This window comes from Dasypus novemcinctus, chromosome 5 (assembly GCF_030445035.2).
Source record: "Dasypus novemcinctus isolate mDasNov1 chromosome 5, mDasNov1.1.hap2, whole genome shotgun sequence".
Classification (NCBI taxonomy): Eukaryota; Metazoa; Chordata; class Mammalia; order Cingulata; family Dasypodidae; genus Dasypus; species Dasypus novemcinctus.
In genome coordinates, this window is record NC_080677.1 from 22638176 (window position 1) to 22658981 (window position 20806).

Here is a 20806-nt window from a genome sequence, read left to right on the forward strand (position 1 = left end):
GGACGGCTCCTGAAGGACTTTGTGCTTGGTTATTTTTGAAGGTAGTCATTCAATCACATGTTTTGTTCCTGAAAGGATTTGAGGAAATTTACACAAAAATGTAAGATAGAAAGTTAAGTGAACGTAAAGTACCAACAGGGCAAAAGGAAAACAATGTAGAAAAATTGTTGGGCTTAATTTCTACTGTCCATAAAATGTGTGTGGGGAAGTCCTGAGAAATTGCTTGAGGTGGCCTACAAAATCAGCTCTGTGCTCTCTAGCAGGTCATGCAAAGAGGGGCTTAAGTCATAAGCTCCAGAAAAGACAAAATCAAGTATCCGTGAAAAAAAAATTAAAAACACAAGGATTCCTGGGAATAAGACGTAGGAGAAGTTCTTCTGCAGAACTTCCTAGAAAGGCCCCTGTAGAAGAGAACAATGGCCTGCAGTCAGTGTGTTTCTCATCTAGGATTCCAAAGGGCAATTTGTCAAGGAGCTCTCTGAGGGCCTCTGCACAAAGCAAAGGGAGCTGGAGGGCAAGAATCTCTGCTCTGGCTCCCAAGGCCCCATCCCCATCACCCCAGCTTCAGGCAGGGAAGCTCTACTTTTATGTGTGATGTAGACTAGGCTTGCTCATGGCGTTTCTTTATTAAAAAAGAAAAAGTGGTGGACGGAGAGAGGAGAATTCTGCCACTTCTAAAAGTTTGAAAATTGGTCATCCACAGGCATAGATGGGTCATTTACCCTCAGGCAGTCTTCCAAAACTCCATCTTACTGACCCAAGGGTGGTGTGGCAGTGGCTCCAGTGGACATAGCTGACAACACTCTGGGATGCCTTCCCGGGGCCTGGGTCTCGATGGTCAGCCAGGCCGTGAGGGGTTTGTCGTCCTCTCAGGACCCTGAATGAATGGGCAGCCCACCCACCTTCCCCCGCCATCTAAGCTCAGTGAGTCCCCATGGCCAGGGCTAAAACAGCCTCAAAAACGTAATGCCACTCTATCAACGGAGGAATAAACAGAGGCATTTCACAAGTGCTGGGAAGTTTTGAAGAGGGTATTAAATGCCCATCTCACTGTATGAATAACAACAACAAGTCTGGTAGGGCAGTGCACCTCCAAATACCTAACCTTCTTGAGTATCAATTGGATGAGTTGACCAAAGAGAATGATCGGTGGTTAAATATTAAGATTTGGCTCCCCCTGCAAAAAAAAATTGATGTCTTATGCTTGCTTTCAGGAGAGTTAAGGTGATCCCATTCTTTCTGGCAATAACAGTAGTTCTTGTCCTCTAAAAGGCCTTTGCTGGCTGGTGGCAATTAAAGGAAAGTCTCTGCATATAAGAGAATCTTACCCTTCTGATGAGGTAGGGAATGGGGACACAGAGATAGGAAGAAAGGAAGCAATTAGGAATATATTAAAAAGAGGAGGGTCAGGAAGTGGCTGTGGCTCAGTCAGGTGGGCTCCCGTCTACCATATGGGAGGCCCTGGGTTTGCGTCCCGGGACCTCCTTGTGAAGGCAGGCTTGCCCGCAAGCTGCAGAGAGCCTCCTGGCCCATGGGCACCGCAGAGATCTGACTCAGCAAGGTGACACAACAACAAAAAAAGGGAGAGAAGCAAAAAAATACAAAAGAGCGCTCAGCGAATGGACACAGAGAGCAGACAGCAAGCAAGTCACAACGGGGAAGGGGAAATAAAATAAATACAGACCCAGAAGAACACACAGCAAATGAGCGTAGAGAGCAGACAGCATGGAAAATGTCACGGGGGAGAGGGGATAAAGAAAAAAAGAGGGTCAACGGCAGCCCCGTCTGGTGTATCAAAACACCATTCTCTCCCTGGCTCTTAAAATAATATTAGGGTGTAAGTTCTAGCAAATTGGGGTTCTATTTTGCACTCAAGCACTCTGAATATTGAGATCATAGTCAAAAAGTGAAGATCAATATGTGCCCTAATCTTCTGTTATTCCTGAGATTCATTCACTTGCCGAGAACAGGTGATAAAGTGGGCAACAACGTATAGGCATGCCTACAGCCTGCCAGTTATCATGCATATTGAGATAAAAAGTCCGGATCGGCAAGTTGCCATCCAAAAATATTTACTGAGAGCTTACCAAATGTCAGACACAGTGAGGATTCAAAAAGAAGAAGAACCCACCACTGCCCTTTAAGGAGACTAGTGTATAGAATGGGAGGATGACAAACAGACAATTAAATAAAAAGTCTGGAATGCTCAAACTGTGACAGCACAGAAGCTGTGGGAGCACATGTGGACAAGGAATGGGGGAGAGGGGTGTTAGAAAAGGTTTTCCAGAGGAGATGGCATCAGAACTAAGACCAGGAACTAGTTGAGTGAAGGGAAAAGGGTAGGGTGTTTCAGAAAGCATTTTTTGTAAGGGATACTGCATGAGGAAAGGCCAGAATATGAAAGAAAGCATGGCACACTGGAGGAAATGAAAATGCTTCAGTAGAAATGGAGCATAGAGTTAGAAAGGAGAGTTGAAAGGGAGGAATCTGGAGAAGTATTCCGGGGCCAGATCATATGAGGTCTGAATGGTCTGGACTTCTTCCTTTTGGGAATGAAGAACAATTGGAGGCTTTTGAGCAAGGAACAAATGTATTCAGATGAGTGTTTTAAAAAGACACCTGTGGGTAGCAGTGTGGGGACTGGTTTGGTGAAGGGCAAGTACAGAAAGAGGGAGCCTGGTTTGGGAGACGGTTGGGTAATGTGTGATGGATGTCCGATGGTGGCAGCCTGAACGAAAGTGTGAGGAAGGTGGAGATAAAGAGAAAGTTCTGTGTTGGAGAGATTAAGATAACTGAGTCAACAGAACATGGTCGTTTACTGCATGTGGAGGTGAGACATAAGCATGGCACTTCGTACATGACTTGAGAAAATGGAGAGACGTTTCCATGTTCCAATGAGATAAGAAACAGAGAGGGAAGGGCTGATTTGGAAAGAAGTTTGATACATGTTGGATTTCAGGTGCCTACAAGATGTCCAAGTGGAGATGTCCTTTAGGTAGCTATATACAGGTTTAGAGGTCAGGAAAGGGAGCTAGAAATACAGGTGTGAACACCAGTTGGCATAGATTTGCACCTGAAGCTGTCGAACACTGCCTCTCAGGTACCCCTGCATGCCCCCTCCAGACAATGTGTCTTCCAGTAGATTCAGTGTTAATGGATCTTCCTGGACCATGGGGCAACTCTTGGAGTCCACATCTTTTCCATCTTGAAAGAGCCAGATGAACGGGTCAGGGTCTTGGGACATCATCCATATGGCATGGATGCAATGTCAAACAAAGGAGCATATGCAGACCTTTCTGAAATGCCTCCTACTGCCCTTCTCCAGTTCCTGACATCTGAGCAAAACCAGCTGGTATGGACCCCGCACCACCAAGGGGAGAGAGGACTTATCTCTTATTGACCTATTTCTTCTTAAAAGCTAGGTAAAGGATGGGGAAGGTCTAACTACTATTGGTTCAACTGTTCTAATTTTCTTAGGGAGACAAGGTTAATAAATATAAACAAGGGTTATACTGACCAGCTCAAATTTATGATTGCTACATGATCATTTTTGAGCCAAATCATACTTACCATCTGAACTCTCTGCTTATGTTTTAATGGAAAATAAACAAGCATAGAAAAATTCCCAATATACATGCTGACAACTGCTTTACCCTTTTCATCCCATTCCCAAAATGCAGAATTAGACTTTCTTCTATAAGGGGGGAAGAAGAAGGTTATAATGCTGGACTTGATGCAATGATCTTGATGGATGATTGGATACACTTTATAGATTCTGATATCCAAAGAGTGGTCTGGTCTGGAAACTCAGGTTGGGAGTTACCAGCTTATATCTGAGAGCAGGAGACACTTAGAGGGTTGAGATTGACCCAGAGGGTCAAATTGTGAAGGAAAATACAGATCAAAGAGGATTAAGACTGAGAGGATATTTTAGTTATCTGGTGCTCTTTAACAAATTACTTAAAACAACACACATTTATTATCTCTCAGTCTCTGTGCATCTCCAACAAGGCCACAACGAAGGTATCTCCCAGGGCTGGGGACTCATCTGGAGGCTTGCCTGGGGAAGGACCTTCTGCCAAGCTCACATGTTTGTTGGAGTAATTTATTTCCTTGAGGACTATCGGACTGAGGGCCTCAGTTGCTCATTGGCTGTGGACCGGAGACTGCCTCTGGTCCCATGCCATGTGTAGTTGTCCAGCATGGTAGCTTATTTAATCAACATGTGCAAGGCAACATAGAGAGTCTGCTAGCAGGATGGAAGTCACAATTTCATGTAACCTAATCAGGGGAGTGGCATCCCATCACCTTCTCCATATTCTGCAGGTTAGAAGCAAAGCACAGTTCCCATCCACACTCAAAGGAGAGGAATTACACAAGGTGTGACTACTAGAAAGCAGGGATCATTGAGAATTGTCTTAGAAGCTGCCTGCCACAGATGGGCTCACTGAATGGTGAACCTAGAGATGATTAGTGGCCTTAGGTAAGAGCAGGTTCAACAGAGATTGGAGTAGCCATCAAACTGCTGAGCCAAAGAGAAGAAAGTTTGACTTGGTAAAGAAACAGGATTGCAAAGACCCAAGATCCTGATTTGTGACATGTGGAAGACGCAGAAATTCTACCTTTCTCAACACTCTCTTTTATTTTTTTTTTTTTTAAAGTGGGTCCTTTTCTCCCAATGCATCTTTTTTTTTTTTTTTTTTTTAATTTTAATTCCCCTCCCCTCCCCCGGTTGTCTGTTTTCTGTGTCTTTTTGCTGCGTCTTGTTTCTTGTTTCTTTGTCCGCTGAGCAGCACGGGAAGTGTGGGCGGTGCCATTCCTCAGCAGGCTGCTCCCTCCTTCGCGCTGGGCGGCTTTCCTCATGGGTGCACTCCTTGCGCGTGGGGCTCCCCTACACGGGGGACACCCTTGCGTGACGCGGCACTCCTTGCGCGCATCAGCACTGCGCATGGGCCAGCTCCACATGGGTGAAGGAGGCCCGGGGCTTGAACCGCGGGCCTCCCATGTGGTAGACGGACACCCTAACCACTGGGCCAAAGTCCGTTTCCCTCAACACTCTCTTTTAAATTTCTCTGCCAAATTAAGCATCTGAAGAGTCACTTGAAAATCTCTGGGTCTAAAATCAAACAACAGTGAAGCAGAAAGTGTTGAAAAATCCGCAGACACATCAAGCCTAGTTTCCTTGGCTACTCCTGGACCATCTGTCTAAACATCCCTGACACCTCCTGCCTTAGAAGCTTCACCCAAGCCATTCTTTTGGCCAAAACGCCCTCTTCTCCTCCTGTCATTCTGGTAGCCCCTCCAAACCACCCCATTAAAACCCTTTCTGTGAGCATTGAATTTTCTGTGACCTCCGCCCACTTGCTTTCTCTTTAGCCCTGACCGTGTTCACTGCTGGAGACAGAAATAGTATAGATAATCTGTGAATTTGTTTCAGATAAGTTTAAAGCCTCTATGTCTCTATGTGTTTCAATTCGTAAACCCTTGGGAACCAACAGCACTGGGCAGACTTGAGTTGCTCATAAAAGGAAGTTATGCTGGCAGTGGAGAAGATGAGGGATGGTATTCGGGTGTCTGAAAACCTTCAAACAACTCTTCACAGGCAGTCACCTCAGCCTGGCCCTGCCTGGGATAAAGGACCGCATTGATTTAATTTGCTTCATACCTGAATAGTGCTTTTGGTCCTGATCCCAATGGGTCAGTATATAGGGGATGGGGCCAGGAATTTACATTTTTCCTTATACCTAAGGTGTTTAAATATAAATTATACCTCTGTCATGTTTTAAATGTATAGATTTAAAATTAAGTGGGACCAAATTTAGCCAGATCTAACCAGGATCGCCTGGAAGCTCTTTGGCTGCAAGACAAAGAAAATTCAGAATTGATTCTTTTTTTTGATCTGAGAGAATCTCAGAGTTAAATTTAGTGAGAGTTCTACTTTAAAGGAATCAAGCCATTATAAGTTTTGGTGAAATCTATATAACTGGCTCTGAACTGCATTCGTTCTTTTAAATACTACAAAAAGGTAGTTACTGTTTCAGTATTTGGCTTTATGATTGTTTTACCAAAGCCATTAGTCTATGAAGTGGGAGCATGTAGAATCCCAGGTTCTCTCTAGCTTGCCCACTGTTGGGATCCCTCATGTTCTGGTGTGTGTCAGGAACTTGAACTTGTGGGATAGACCTGACCTAAGCGCATTTGCTTGGAGGACTGGGGACCCTCCTGGGAAAGAACTCATCATAAATAAAAACACAGTTAAGCAAAGAAGCTTGACTCAATTCCGAAAGTCATAGAATAGCTGTCACTTGGTCAAAAAAATCTCAGCAACCACTCCACCTCCCATTTCCCCCACAGACTCCTGCCCTAGGCCTGGGAGTAGAAGGGGCTGCACGTAAAAAACCTGAAAGAGCTGTGTCACCAAAAATTCATGTAAGACAATAGGATACTAAGCCAACCTGCTTTGTTGTTCCTTCCATAAGAATCTTTTTTTTAAGATTTATTTTTATTTATTTCTCTCCCCTTCCCCTCCCCACTACCCCCTTGTCTCCTCTCTGTGTCCATTCACTGTGGTTCTTCTGTGTCTGTTTTTATTCTTGTCAGTGGCACTGGGAATCTGTGTCTCTTTTGGTTGCATCATCTTGCTGCATCAGCTCTCCGTGTGTGCGGCGCCACTCCTGGGCAGGCTGCGCTTTTTCACGCTGGGTGGCTCTCCTTAGGGGGCGCACTCCTTGTGTGGGGGGCTCCCCAACATGGGGGACACCCCTGTGTGGCACAGTACTCCTTGTGCACATCAGCACTGCGCATGGGCCAGCTCACCACACAGGTCAGAAAGCCCTGCCCTTGAACCCTGGACCTTCTATGTGGTAGGTGGACGCCCTATCCGTCGGGCCAAATCCACTTCCCTTTCCATAAGAATTTAAAGAGGTGCAAGGCCTTCTCCCTGCACCAAGAACCACCACGTGGTCTTGGCACCATGAAGGTTTCTGAGTAGCAGCAGCGGTGTATGGTGGCAATGACCCCATGGGTGCTGGTGAGCTCCAGCAGGAGGCTCTAGCCTACAGAGGTGGAGGGACGGCCACCTGCAGATGTGGACAGAGGAAGGAGCCACACCTGCTAGAATTGGGGTTGATGCACTCCCATGTGGCCTCTCTCTGGACCAGTTCATGAGCGTGTAGGGATTGCCCTCTGCAGCTAGGGCCCTGCTAGAGCATACATGCAATTGAGTCCATGAGGGAGTTTCCTTGTTGCCTAGTGACTTCATTTTAACCCCAGGCAGAACCTTGAATTATTGCTATTTTTCTCTAATCCCCAGATGTGAAATGGGCTGACATACTAACCCATTAAAAGCCACTACTGTTGGCCTCCCAGAACTAAGTTTATTAGCATAAGTATCTTAAAAATCTCTGAAGCACAATACAATGTGCATCAGAAATGCCTGGGGCAATTGTGAATAGAAATATGAATTCTCTGGCCTGACCTTCAGATAATCTGATCCAGTGGCTTGCAGAGGAACCCAGGAGGTGTCCTTTCCATAAACTTGCCCATTGCTATAGATGTGCAGAGTCTGCAGGCCACACTTAGAAAATCCCTGTCCTAACAATCTGGCCTTCAAAACCAAATGTATTAAGTGTAGGTTGACTTAAAAGTAAAATGGGGGAGTGGATGTGGCTCAAGGGTTGAGCACCTTCCTCCCACATTGGAGGTCCTGGGTTTGGTTCCCAGTGCCTCCTAAAGAAGACAAACAATGAGCAAACAACAAGCAGACATTGAGCAAAAACAATGAGCAGACAATGAGGGAAAAAACAAGCAGACAACGAGAAAAAAAACAATGAGCACAAACAATGAGCAAAAACAATGAGTATACAGATGAGGGAGCCATCTCGGGGGTGGCTGGGGAAAAAAATTTTTTTTTTAAGTAAAATGGTGGCCTCATAGACACATTGAACTCTGAAATATAATGCTGCTTCTGTCCTAATCCTAGTGGAAAAAAAAGGAAGGCACTGAAATTGTTCTGAAAGAAATGCAAAGTAAAAACAATTTGCAAAAACTTTCAGCTATTTATATAAAAGAAAATCTAAGAGGCCTAGCACAGAGTCAAAGGAGAGCAAGGTAAGTTCCTAGCAGAGATTTACTTCAAGAAACCAAAGTCCAGAGCATGTCCAGGAATCAGCACAGCTCGTGCCCATCTCCTCTGAAGAAGGCCAGTGGCAGCAGTGACCAATGGCCAGTAGAAGGATGGCTCAACACAATTCCAAACCATCACAAACAATTAAACAAAACACCATGCTAGTTAACACAAAACTGACTTGATGAACGCAGGAAACTTTCCTTGTTTTCCTGAATTAAATCCATTTATATGCAGTTCAGCAAGAAAATGCTGAAAGATTTTCAACTACAGAGGAAGTAACAAGGAAGGACCTAACTCAGTTAAACCAGAAGCTCCCACTTCTCCAGAACTCCCCATTCCCTAGCATTCTGCTGACCTGGATTTCGTCCATGTGTGTGCTTAGGGGGTTAGCGTGTGAAACCCTCCCATGCTGTCCATGTTGCATGTCCAGAGGGAGAGGGGTGTCTCCATCCTCCAACCTGAGGACAGAGGGCAAGTGGGTGGCATCTGATGGAACATCATGCATTGAATAAAAACAGTGATGCTGATCTACATTTAATTTTTTTTAACCTTGATTGGCATCCAAGTTAGTCAGGATACATTGGTTTTTTTTTTTTTTGTTATTGTTGCTGTTGTTTTATTTCTCTCCCCTTCCCCCCCCACCCCCCCGCATTGTCTTCTCTCTGTGTCCATTTGCTGTGTGTTCTTCTGTGTGCACTTGCATTTTTGTCAGCCACACCAGGAATCTGTGTCTCTTTTTGTTGTGTCATCTTGCTGCGTCAGCTCTCTGTGTGTGCGGTGCCACTCCTGGGCAGGCTGCGCTTTTTTTGCACAGGGTGTCTCTCCTTATGGGGCACACCCCTACGCAGGGGACACCCCTGCGTGGCACGGCACTCCTTACATTCATCAGCACTGCCCATGGGCCAGCTCACCACATGGGTCAGGAGGCCCTGGGTTTGAACCCTAGACCTCCCATGTGGTAGGCAGATGCTCTATCAGTTCAGCCAGATCTGCTTTCCAGGATCTACATTTAATGACACCAAAATATGTTGTTATATAGAGCTAAGTAAATAAAAGCATATTACAGATGTGGGGGCGGTTGCTCTACTATATGCATTTGTCAACCTCCGGGAAACTATTTCCCAATAAGAGATCATCTTGCTATATGCAAATTATATCTCAAAAAAGCAGATTATAAAATGATCTTTACAGAGGTATCCATTTTTTGTGTGTACCGTATGTGTATGTATATGTGTATGTGTATATATGTATGTGTGTATGAGTATGCATATATGTGTGTGTGTGTGCATGTGTAGATACAGATAAAGTCAGGAAGGCTCTACAACTGAGTAGAGCTACCTCTATTGTAATTACAGATGACTTTTATTCTTTTTCTCTTTTTTGCTTAACTTTCTTTTAAAATTTCTCTAGAATGAATAGGTATTGCTTTAATAGCTTAAACTGTGAATGGGGAAGCCCAAAAGGATACATGTGTCCAGCTCAAGAAACAAGAACTAACCTGGAGAACTGAGAGTAAAAGGTCACTGTGTGTCGCCCTGTGCGGTGTCCACAGAGGTTACGACAGGAGCTTCATCAGAGGAGAAGCCCAAAAGAGGTGCTCAGTAAATATTTGTCAAATGAAAGACTGATTATAGTCGGTTTTTATCATAAGTCTCTTATTTAGTATTAGTGTGCATTTCAGACCCAATGCACACTCATAAATATTTTTATCTCCATTAGAGTGACAGCCAACTAATTGCTTTCAAACCAAATTGGTACCACGTGCTTAAATCTGAGCTCTCTCATTTTAACTTTCCTTTCCTTACCCTCACCCTCTTTCCTCCCTTATTAACTGAGATAGGGAAATAAATAATCACAGATGCCTTGGAACAACATAATTGTTGGGAAAACAGCTTAAATGTATAAAGTTGAAAGGCAAAAAAAAAAAAGACGAAGAAGAAGAACCGGTAATTTTCCACAGACCTGACAGCAGCCTCCTTTGTTGAGAAATGGCAGGAAAAACAACCACAAGACCAGTCCGGTCTCCTGAGACACTGACTGCCTCGTGTGTGAAGAGAGAGAGGACCAGGGCCTTCCTGGAAATCTGCCAGCTTGACACATGGCCTCTGCCTTGCTCCTGCTCTCAAGATGCAAACAAGTGTGTCTGTGTATGTGTGTTGTGTGGTATGTGTGTTGTGTATGTGTATACGTGTGGTGGGCATGAGTGTGGTATATATACATGTGTGGTATGAGTTTGTGTGGTATGTGTGTGCATTGTGTATGCAGGGTGTGTGTGTGTGTGGTGTGTGTGGTATGTCGTGTGTCTGGTGCATGTGTGTGTAGTGTGTGTGTTACACATCACACAAATATAGTCAAGATCGTGTAGTTGGGTGGATGGAATTTGTGTTCCAACTCGGGAGGCTCTGAAACAAATGAAAACACTGGGACTATTTAATGCAGTGACTCCATCAGTTCTAGTTTTTTCTAACAACTACTAAAAACCTACATGCAATTTAGACCCAGAAAGAGCTTAGAGATCTTTCTCTCCAATCCGTTGATTTCACAAATGAAAGAACTGGGAGTGGAAGAGGGCGGCCAACATCCCACAGGGAGCTGGCAGCCCTGCCTTGTAAAATGGTGAATACAAACTGCCCTTTGGGGACGACAGCCCTGTGCTTTGGGATGGAGTCGGGGACATTCCCCCACATCCTCCCTGAACAACGTGGTTCCCCTCGGGGCACCCGCATTTCTCTCATCGTTCAGCATTAAAAACCTCTGTTGGTTTATGTTTTAGACTATACAATTTTCTAAATTTTTAGTTATCTTACATTTTACATTATGATTTACATTTTAGCCTATCGGCCCCTATACATTTCTGGTGTAATTTAACATGTCTTATATCCACCCTTGCGTAATCTTGTGGAACACTTTTATTGCCCACACAGTTACACTTATTCCATCTATTCAATACCTCTTTCCCCCTCCCCTCAGGGCCCACAGTGACAGTCAATCTTCATTGCTTGAAGGGCCATGTTCAGAGATACTTGCAACAATGTTGAGGGCTTGACATGCTCGACTGTCCTAACACATTGGGAGCCACCATTTCTCTCGAGAGATACAATTCCCTTTATTTGAGAACATCAGTCCTCCCCAGGATGTGGGTACACCTTCACTCTCATTATATGGGTCTCCACCCAATGATACAACCCACTATGGCAAAATGAGCACTCACACACTCCCTGCATCAGATTATCCCATTAAGCATCTTAAACAGGTAACCTTCCTTATTATATTTTTGAAAAAGTTTTCTCAGCATTACACTCTCAACCAAATATCTGACAATCTCCTATGTTCATATGTTTCCCCACCCTCTCCTCAATTTTTTGGGCAATATTACCCATCCTCCCATCCCTAGCCCCCCTCAAGCCTGCAAAGCCCCACCCAAAGATATCCCTATGCCCCCATTTTATCCCTTCCCTATACAAATACTTACCTCTAGCTTATCATAGATTTCACCCATGTAGGTGTCAGCTGACATCCTTCCTCTACCCCCCAATTTCCTTTAAGCCTATCATCCAGTCTCTAGCTCTCTGAGGCAGCTTGGTTTACTTATTTCATATCATTGAGGTCACATAGTATTTGTCCTTCAACCCCAATTTATTTTTACCTTAATTTTTCTAAATTAATATGTATTCTGTATCTAACCTTTAAACTCATCGCTATATTCCATTTTACTATTAATGGAACCTGGCAATATATTGGGCTTCATTTTTTAAGAAGTTTTGGATCACAGAGAGGTGTAACAATAGCAGGGGAGGAATACTGGTGTGGGATCTTATTGACAGGGGACACATGGTTGGCAGGGAGTTCTCCAGGGCATATATCCAGGATACATAAAAATGTTTGGATAGCTTCATAGTGGTTACAATTAAAAACAACAGCTGAGGGAGTGCTGAGTTCCTAGCCAGGGGAGCACTTTCACATTCCCTAAAGGAACAGCAACAATCCCCCAAGTGCAATGGCAAAGACCAAAAAAGAAGGAAGGTCCAACAATGAGCCCTTGATACTAATGACTATGCTTGTGAGCCTGTGCACCTGAAATAAGAACAAGGCCTTGAGCTGCAGGGCGCCTAAGAGTTACCTCCTGAGAGCCTCCATGTTGATCAAATGTGGCCAGTTTCGAAGCCAAACTCAGCATGTAAATGTGTTGCCTTCCCCCCAGCGTGGGACATGACTCCCAGGGATGAGCCTCGCTGGTGCCAAGGGATTACTACCAAGTACCAGCCGATGATGTAACTAAAAAATGATCTTGAATAAAAGGGTCAGCTCAGACCAGCAGAATAGCTCAGTCTACATATAATACCAGGAGTTAAAGATGCTTTTTGACCTGAATAAAAGGGAGAAATGGAAAGGACAAATGAGTTTATATGGCTATGAGTCTCCAAAAAGAGCCAGGAGTTTATCAGAGGGGTGGCCCTTATACATACCTCAGCAGAGTCCTAGAGACTGATAAAGTAGATACAACCTCAGGTATTGGTTCTTCTGAGGGCTACAGAGACCCACAGGTTCTATGGTCATGGCAGATGGAGTTCAGTGCCACATCAGTTGGCCCTACTTTGGAGTTTGTGTTTCTGTATGATGGAGCTGGACTCAGATGTGGTCTTTGTTCACAAGCCTCTCCTGTTACTTTTATCGAATCTGTAGTTGGCGCTGGGGTTTAGTGTATACCCAGGGGACCTGACTCTCTGGACTGGCCATGTGATAGCCAGGCCCTGAGCCTCAACAGACTTGCAACTCCTACACTCTGGTTTATTGGACTTACCCCACTCAGCTAACATGGAGGTGAAGAAGGTCAACCACCACACCAGGGAGCCAAGAGTGCATACAACTGAAAGCAGAATTGCATCCAGCATCCATGTGGAATCTAAGCCCCCTCTCGATATAGATGTGGAGTGGACACAACCATTCCAGGGTCCACAGGAAGGAGGAATAGAGTATGGATTAGAGTGGACTTACTGATATTCTATTCATAAACTATTGTGATTAGTAATCGAAGAAAATGTGGCATTGGTGTGAAGAAAGTGGCCTTGGTGGCTGCTGGGGGTAAGGAGTGGGAGGAAGTGATGTGATGTGGGGGCATTTTCAGGATTTGGAGGTATCCTGGGTGGTGCTGCAGGAACAGTTACCAGACATTGTGTGTCTTCCCATGGCCCACTGGGTGGACTGTGGGAGAGTGTGGGCTATGGTGTAGACCATTGACCATGAGGTGCAGCGGTGCTCAGAGATGTATTCACCAAGTGCAATGAATGTCTCATGATGATGGAGGAGGTTGTTGGTATGGAGGAAGGAGTGGGGTGAGGGGGGTGGGGGGTATATGGGAACCTCATGTTTTTTAATGTAACATTAAAAAAATAAAGACAAAAAAAAAAGGAAAAAGAAAACCTCTGTTGGGCTGTAGCCTCCCAGGGTCGACTGCTTGGCTGGGCCCCCTTTGCTAAATGAGAGCATCTCCTACAGCAAAAAGACCCCTCATCAAAAACAGGTTAATGACAAATCAGAGCATTGGACTGCCAAGAAAGGCTCCTGCTAACATGGTGAATAAAGAGGAACCTGACACACAGCAGTGGAGCCAGCCGGGGGCACGAGGTCGGACGAGCCACTCATTAGCCCGCTGGGCTTCAGGCAGAGCAGGGGCCGCCTCACCCTTCGCTCAGGGCCTCTCCACGCACTCATTCCCCGGTGCCGTAAGCAGCTCCCAGCCTCGCCACACCCTCCAGCCTCCCGGCATTTACACATGCTGAGTTCTCTGCTGTGGGCCCTGCTTTCCCACGCAATCCATCAGGCAAAGTTCCCCTTCAAAGGCCAGCTCAGCCAATCACCTTCTCCAGAGAGAACCTGTCCCTTCAACCGCCCCACAGAGCTGGCTCCTCTTCCCCTACCATCTCGGTGCACCCCAATCACAGCCTTCCTCTCGAGTTGGGGGCGCCACTTTGTGTGTCTTCTCCACCCCATGAGACTGGATGCTTCTTGAAGGAAGGACTCATCCTGTCCATCTCCAAAACCCCAATCCTAGACCTGCAGTAAACGTTAGCTGTCCACAGATAAAGTATACGTCTGAGAAAGTATATTAGTTATCTATTACTGCTTCACCAATTATCAAAAACTTCACAGTTTAATGTAATACGCATTTTTTAAGCCTTTTTTTTTTAGAAGGTACCAGGGATTAGACCCGGACCTCGTACATGGGAAGCAGGTGCTCATCCACTGAGCTACCCCCGTTCCCCCATAATATACATTTTTTTTCTTTTTTATTTTTTTTTTAATGTTACATTAAAAAAATATGAGGTCCCCATATATCCCCCACCCCCCTTACCCCACTCCTCCCACATCAACAACTCTTTCATCATCGTGGCACATTCATTGCATTTGGTGAATACATTTTGGAGCCCTGCTGCACCACATGGATAGTGGTTTAAATTGTAGTTTACACTCTCAGCCAGTCCACCCAGTGGGCTGTGGCAGGACATACAATGTCCAGCATCTGTCCCTGCAGTACCACCCAGGACAACTCCAAGTTCTGAAAATGCCCCCACATCGTATCTCCTCTTCCCTCTCCCTAACCTCAGAAGCTACCATGGCCACTTTCTCCACATTAATGTTACATTTTCTTCCATTACTAATCACAATAGTTCCAGAATAGAGTACCAGTAAGTTCACTCTAATCCATACTCTATTCCTCCATCCTGTGGACCCTGGGATGGTTATATCCACTCCACCTCTTTATCGAGAGGGGGCTTAGATTCAACGTGGATGCTGGAAGCAATTCTCCTGCTTGCAGTTGTAGGTACTCTTGACTCCCTGGTGTGGTGGTTGACCTTCTTCACCTCCCTGTTAGCTGGCTGGAGTAAGTTCATTAAACCAGAGTGTGGGAGTTGCAAGTCTGCTGAGACTCAGGGCCTGGCTATCACATGGACAGTCCAGAGATTCAGGTCCCCTGAGCATACACCAAACCCCAGCACCAACCACAGGTCTGGTAAAAGTAGCCAGGGAGGCTTATGAACAAAGATCACATCTGAGTTCAACTCCATCACACTCAGGAACACATGAATGCCCATTCATCACCTCAGTTTCTGTAACAGGAATCTGAGCTTGACTTAGCTGGGTCCTCTGCTCATGGGTCACGAGACTGAAGCAAAGGTGTCCACCCACGTCCTCATCTGGAGCCTCACCTAGGGAAGGGCTGCTTCTAAACTCACTCAGGTTGCTGCAGAATTCACTATCTTGTGGTTGTAGGACAGGCCCCGGCCTCTTGCTGTTGCCTGCAGGCTGCCCTCGGCTCCTTGCCCCTTGGGCCTCCCACCATGTCTGCTCTTTCCATCAAGCCCGCAAGGAGAGTGTCTACAGTGAGTGGGCTGGCAAGGCAGGGTCTTCTGACATGTCACGTAATCACGAAGGGACAGTCTTTCACCAGGGCCCACCCACATTGAGGGAAGGGGATCACGCGGCAGCACGGAGGGGGGTCGTGGGAGGTCCCTATTCTACCACAGGGAACCTCACTGGAAAGTTCTTTACCTGTTTAGCCTTTCCTTTCTACTCCTCCTTTGGTTCTCTCTTGCAGGTGGGTTTGCTGCTGTTCACAGATCACTTCTGGAAGAAGGTGACGCTCCAGTGGCCCCAGATTCTTGGAAAGGAGAACCCATTCAACGCCCAGATTGAACAGGTGTTTGGAGATCAAGGGGGCCACTGAACCCCACAGAAACACACCCTCCTGGGGAGCCCAGGGAGGCAGAAACTCAGGGAAACCCATCAATGCCATCATCCAGTGGCTCTGGGGATGCTGTGCCGCAGGCCTGTAGAACCCTCTGCAGCGTATCTGCGCAAAATGCTTCACTCAGTGGAGCATTTAGCGTGCGTCTGCGTGCTTCTGACGTCACCTTCCCAGGCTTCCTTGCATTGTCCCCCACATAACCTTTAATAAAGTGTGTTCAGGCCATTCCAAGCAAGAGATTATCTATACTTTTTTTTTTAAGATTTATTTTTTTAATTTATTTCTCTCCCCTTCCCCCACACCCAGCTGTCTGCTCTCTCTGTCCATTCACTGTGTGTTCCTCTGTGACTGCTTCTATCCTTATCAGCAGCATCGGGAATCTGTGTTTCTTTTTTTTGTTGCATCATCTTGTTGTGTCAGCTCTCCGTATGTGCGGCGCCATTTCTGGGCAGGCTGCACTTTCTTTCATGCTGGGCGACTCTCCTTACGGGGCGCACTCCTTGCGCGTGGGGCTCCCCTACGTGGGGGACACCCCTGCGTGGCAGGGCACTCCTTGTGCGCATCAGCACTGTGCATGGGCCAGCTGCACACGGGTCAAGGAAGCCCGGGGTTTGAACCTCAGACCTCCCATGTGGTAGACGGACGCCCTAACCACTGGGCCAAGTCCGCCTCCTCTACACTTTTTAATAGAGCTAATGGTTCTAAAAAGAGACTTCTAAAACAAAAATTTAAAAACCCAGCGATGTTCAGCAACATAACCCAGGTCTTGGCGTGCTGGGGGTCCAATCCCCTCTCTGTTGTGAGGTTTTTAAAGCTGGCCCAGGAAGCTGAGGCTTCTCCTAGGATGTGGACTAGCAAACAGGGACAGCTCTGGATTTCATGGGGCCCTCTTTGAAAACATAATCCATAATTATAAATACAAAACTAGAATGTTTATTTAAAATGGGAAAAGCAACCCCAACAATTGCAAATTTTTAAAAGTTGGCAAGTACTTTAAGCCCTACAAAAATCCAGTAAATGACAGTTGTTTCCTTTACAAAGATTTTCTTACATCCTCTGACAGCCCAATATGATCACCTCTTCCTATAACAATGATTTTGTGATGTCATTTCTATATAAAGAATATAAAAATAAAATTTGTTGCTTATTATTGATAGCTTAGAACTGATTTTTTTCCAACTGTATAACTCACTATGGATAAAGCCATGTAAAATTTTAGGATGGTTGTCAAACCGGGAAAACCTCCATCAAATTTCTAATTTATCAGTTGTTAAAAACACACTCAAAAAAAAATACCCTCGGGAAACGGACTTTGGCCCAGTGGTTAGGGCGTCCGTCTACCACATGGGAGGTCCGCGGTTCAAGCCCCGGGCCTCCTTGACCTGTGTGGAGCTGGCCCATGCGCAGTGCTGATGCACGCAAGGAGTGCCGTGCCACACAGGGGTGTCCCCCGCGTAGGGGAGCCCCATGCGCAAGGAGTGCACCCATAAGGAGAGCCGCCCAGCGTGGCCCAGCGTGAAGGAGGGAGCAGCCTACCCAGGAATGGCGCCGCCCACACTTCCCGTGCCGCTGACGACAGCAGAAGCGGACAAAGAAACAAGACACAGCAAAAAGATACAGAAAACAGACAACCGGGGGAGGGGAGGGGAATTAAATAAATAAAAATAAATCTTTAAAAAAAAAAAAAATACCCTCTATTTGTAGTACTGCCCTGGGTTTGTGTACACATAAGCACAGGAGTTCCAATAATTCTATGTTGCACTAATCGCCATCTGTAGCAGGTGCCTCATACCTGTGCCACTTCTCACACACCTCTGACTGCAGCCCCAGATTCACTGTCTAGCTCCAGACTCACACGTAGTCTGTGAGTGAGCCCAGGCTCACCTCGTGCCACCAGCGTCCCACCTCAGGCAAGCACATCTTTCTATGTTCTGCCTTCAGGAGTTCACTTGCATGGCCCACAAGTGCAGGACAGTTAACATCCCATGAAAAACCAGAGGCCAATGGGTAAATGTACCAACGTCCCCTTTTAGAGGCCAGATCAGGGGGCTATTCTGTGCCTTTTTCAGGGGATCCTGGCAGAACCAGGCCACCTTTGCTCACAGCAGTGAACTCCTTAGCACATTCTTATATCTGGTGCTCCTCCTCCCCTGGCTCACTCTCCTTTCTCCCTTGCTCCTCCTTCCTAGGTCACTTCCCCTGTCCCTGGAGTTGGCCAAACTTCGAGTTTAAGGGCACAATCCCCCAGACTTCCAAATCTGCCCAAGACTTCCAACTTCAACTGCAAGGAGTTAGAACCCAACTACAAAGCTGAGGAGAAGCGCCTGCACAAGGCTGCCCTCACTTCTGAAACCAACTTCAAGTTCTGGGATTCCCCAAAACCACCTTCAGTCTGTCAATTTGCTAGAAAGACTCACACACCTCACTGAAAACTATTAAACTCATGGTCACATTTATTACAGGGAAAGGATACATTAAAATCAGCCAAAGGCAGAGAAACATAGGGCAGAGTCTGGGTGCATTTCCAAATGTGAAGCTTCCATTGTTCTCAGGTCGCATTACCCTCTTGTAATCTGTGTGTGACAATATGCACAGAATATTGCCAACACAGGACTATCTTCCTGTGTCCACAGTGTTTGAGACTTCAGTACATAGGCATGACTGGTTGAGTGATTGCCCACATGGTTGAACTCAGTCTCTAGGTTCCCTGATACACTCTCAAAGCGCTCACTCTGAGTCACGTGACTGGCCTTTCTGGCATGGCCAGCCCCACCCAACACTAGAGAGGTGGCATCCCCAGCCTCAGTCATCTCCTTAGTATAAACTATCTGGTGTGATCCAAGGGACCCACCATATATCACCTTGTTAGCATAAACTATCAGCGTGGTCCAAGGGTCCCACTACGAATAAGAAAGGCACTCCTATCACTTGGAAAATTCCACGGGTTTAGTGAGTACCTCCCAAGAGCCAGGGACAAAGGTCAGACCTCACTTTGAGCAAGGTCAAATCCCTTACTACATACCATATAAACCACCTGCACCCAAGCGTTTGTCTCAATAAAGACAAAGTTAAAATGCTGGTGTGTTTATAATTGTATAGATACTAGTGAAATCCAAATCTCCCACTCACTATACACACCTCATGACTGGAAGACTTTTCCACAGACCAACTTCTGACTCTGTACATTTCACATCTTATTTTTCCTCCATTACCCACAGATTTCTTGTGCTAGAATCCATAGGATACATTAATACTGTGATATGACCACTGGCCCTGCACTTTTGACATGATGCTGGTAGAACAATAAGAGTGCATCAGAAACCCTTCCTAACCAGGATGGCTAGAATAACTGTACACAGAAATGACTGCAAACCTCACAAATATATCAACCTATAGATTCTGAATGCCAGATATATGATAAGGGTATGTGTGATGGTTAGGCTATTGTGTCAACTCAGCCAGGTAATTGTGCCCAGTGTTTGGTCAAGCAAGCACTGGGGTAAATGCAATGCAAGGGTATTTATGAACTTTAGTCATCATTGACTTTACTGCAGTGATAAATCATAGATAGCTGATTACAACTACATCAATCAGGGAGATTACCATCAGCAGTAAGTGATGCTTAACCCAATCAGTTGAATCCCTTAATAGGAGAAGTGATTCCAGCATTGAGAGAGGATTTCCAAGCTAGTCTTTGGACAGCCAACATCTCCCAGAACTCATCAACAACCTTCACTGGACTTTCTTTGGAGCTCCTGGTTGCAGCCTGCCTGCAGAACCTGGACTTGTGCATCCCCATATCTCTGTGAGAGACTCTGATAAATCTCTTACTATCAACAGACATCCCTTGTTGATTCTGTTCTCCTAGAGAACCCTAATAACATTCAGAATACACAAAGAACTCTTAAACTCAACCAGAAAAGGACAACTAATCCAATTTAAAAGTGGGCAAAGAGTTGAATAAACATTTCTTTAAAGAAGATATACAAATGGCCCATAAGTACATGAAAAGATGCTGAATATCATTAGTAATTAGGGAAATGCAGATCAAAACCAAAAACAGATACTACCTCACACCCACTAGGATAACTATGATGAGCAAAAAACAGACAATAACAAGTATTGGTGAGGATTTGAAGAAAGGGGAACCCTCAAACCTTGGAAACTGTGGAAAACAGTTTGGTGGTTCCACAATGAATTAAACATAGAATTACCATATGATCCAATAATTCCACACCTAGGTATACACCCAAGAGAACTGAAAACACATGTTCCAAATACTAGTATATGAATGTTCATGGAAGCATTATTATAATAGCCAGAAAGTGGAAACAACCCAAATGTCCATCAACTAAAGAATGGACAAACAAAATACAGCACAGACACACAATAGAATATTATTCAGGGGGCTGTGTGAAACTCCAACGTTCGGTTGTAATTCATTTTTTCTACTGTCAGATGAAACACCTGCTCTTTCCTTCACTATTGAAATGACGCTCACCTTTTTCCACATGAATAATAGTAAAGATCCTCTATTTTCTCTCCTGGGCAGTTTTCATTTGGTGTGGAATCATTTGGGTTCAGGCCCTGGTAGAAAAATATTTAAGTGCCCACCCTCCTGCTTCACCCCAACCCAGCCCCCAACTAGCAAAAGCAGATAAGCTGAAAAGCTTTAGATGGGACTTGGATTGAGATATAACCAGAGGTATACACTGCACTAAAATTCTATACTCCTCAGGAAAGAATTCTGCCCAATTCCCTCCCTGTTTAAAAAGCTTCCAAGGTGTCTTTTTTTTTTAAAGATGTATTTTTTATTTATTTCTCTCCCCTCCCCCCCCAACCCATTGTCTGCTCTCTGTGTCCATTTGCCAAGTGTTCTTTTGTGTCTGCTTTGCATTCTTGTCAGTGGCACCAGGAATCCATGTCTCTCT

At 45.4% G+C, this 20806-nt stretch overlaps 1 protein-coding gene across 1 annotated transcript in view; it reads left to right on the forward strand.

Annotated features, from left to right (window-relative positions):
* The window catches only part of AOAH (acyloxyacyl hydrolase), a 216151-nt gene extending 200045 nt beyond the window's left edge, over positions 1-16106 (forward strand). Inside the window, exon 21 of the mRNA XM_058296776.2 lies at positions 15726-16106. Within this exon, the coding sequence (XP_058152759.1) occupies positions 15726-15854 (129 nt within the window). The 3' untranslated portion in view covers positions 15855-16106. The remainder of the gene's footprint in view (positions 1-15725) is intronic.
* The last annotated feature ends 4700 nt before the right edge of the window (positions 16107-20806 follow it).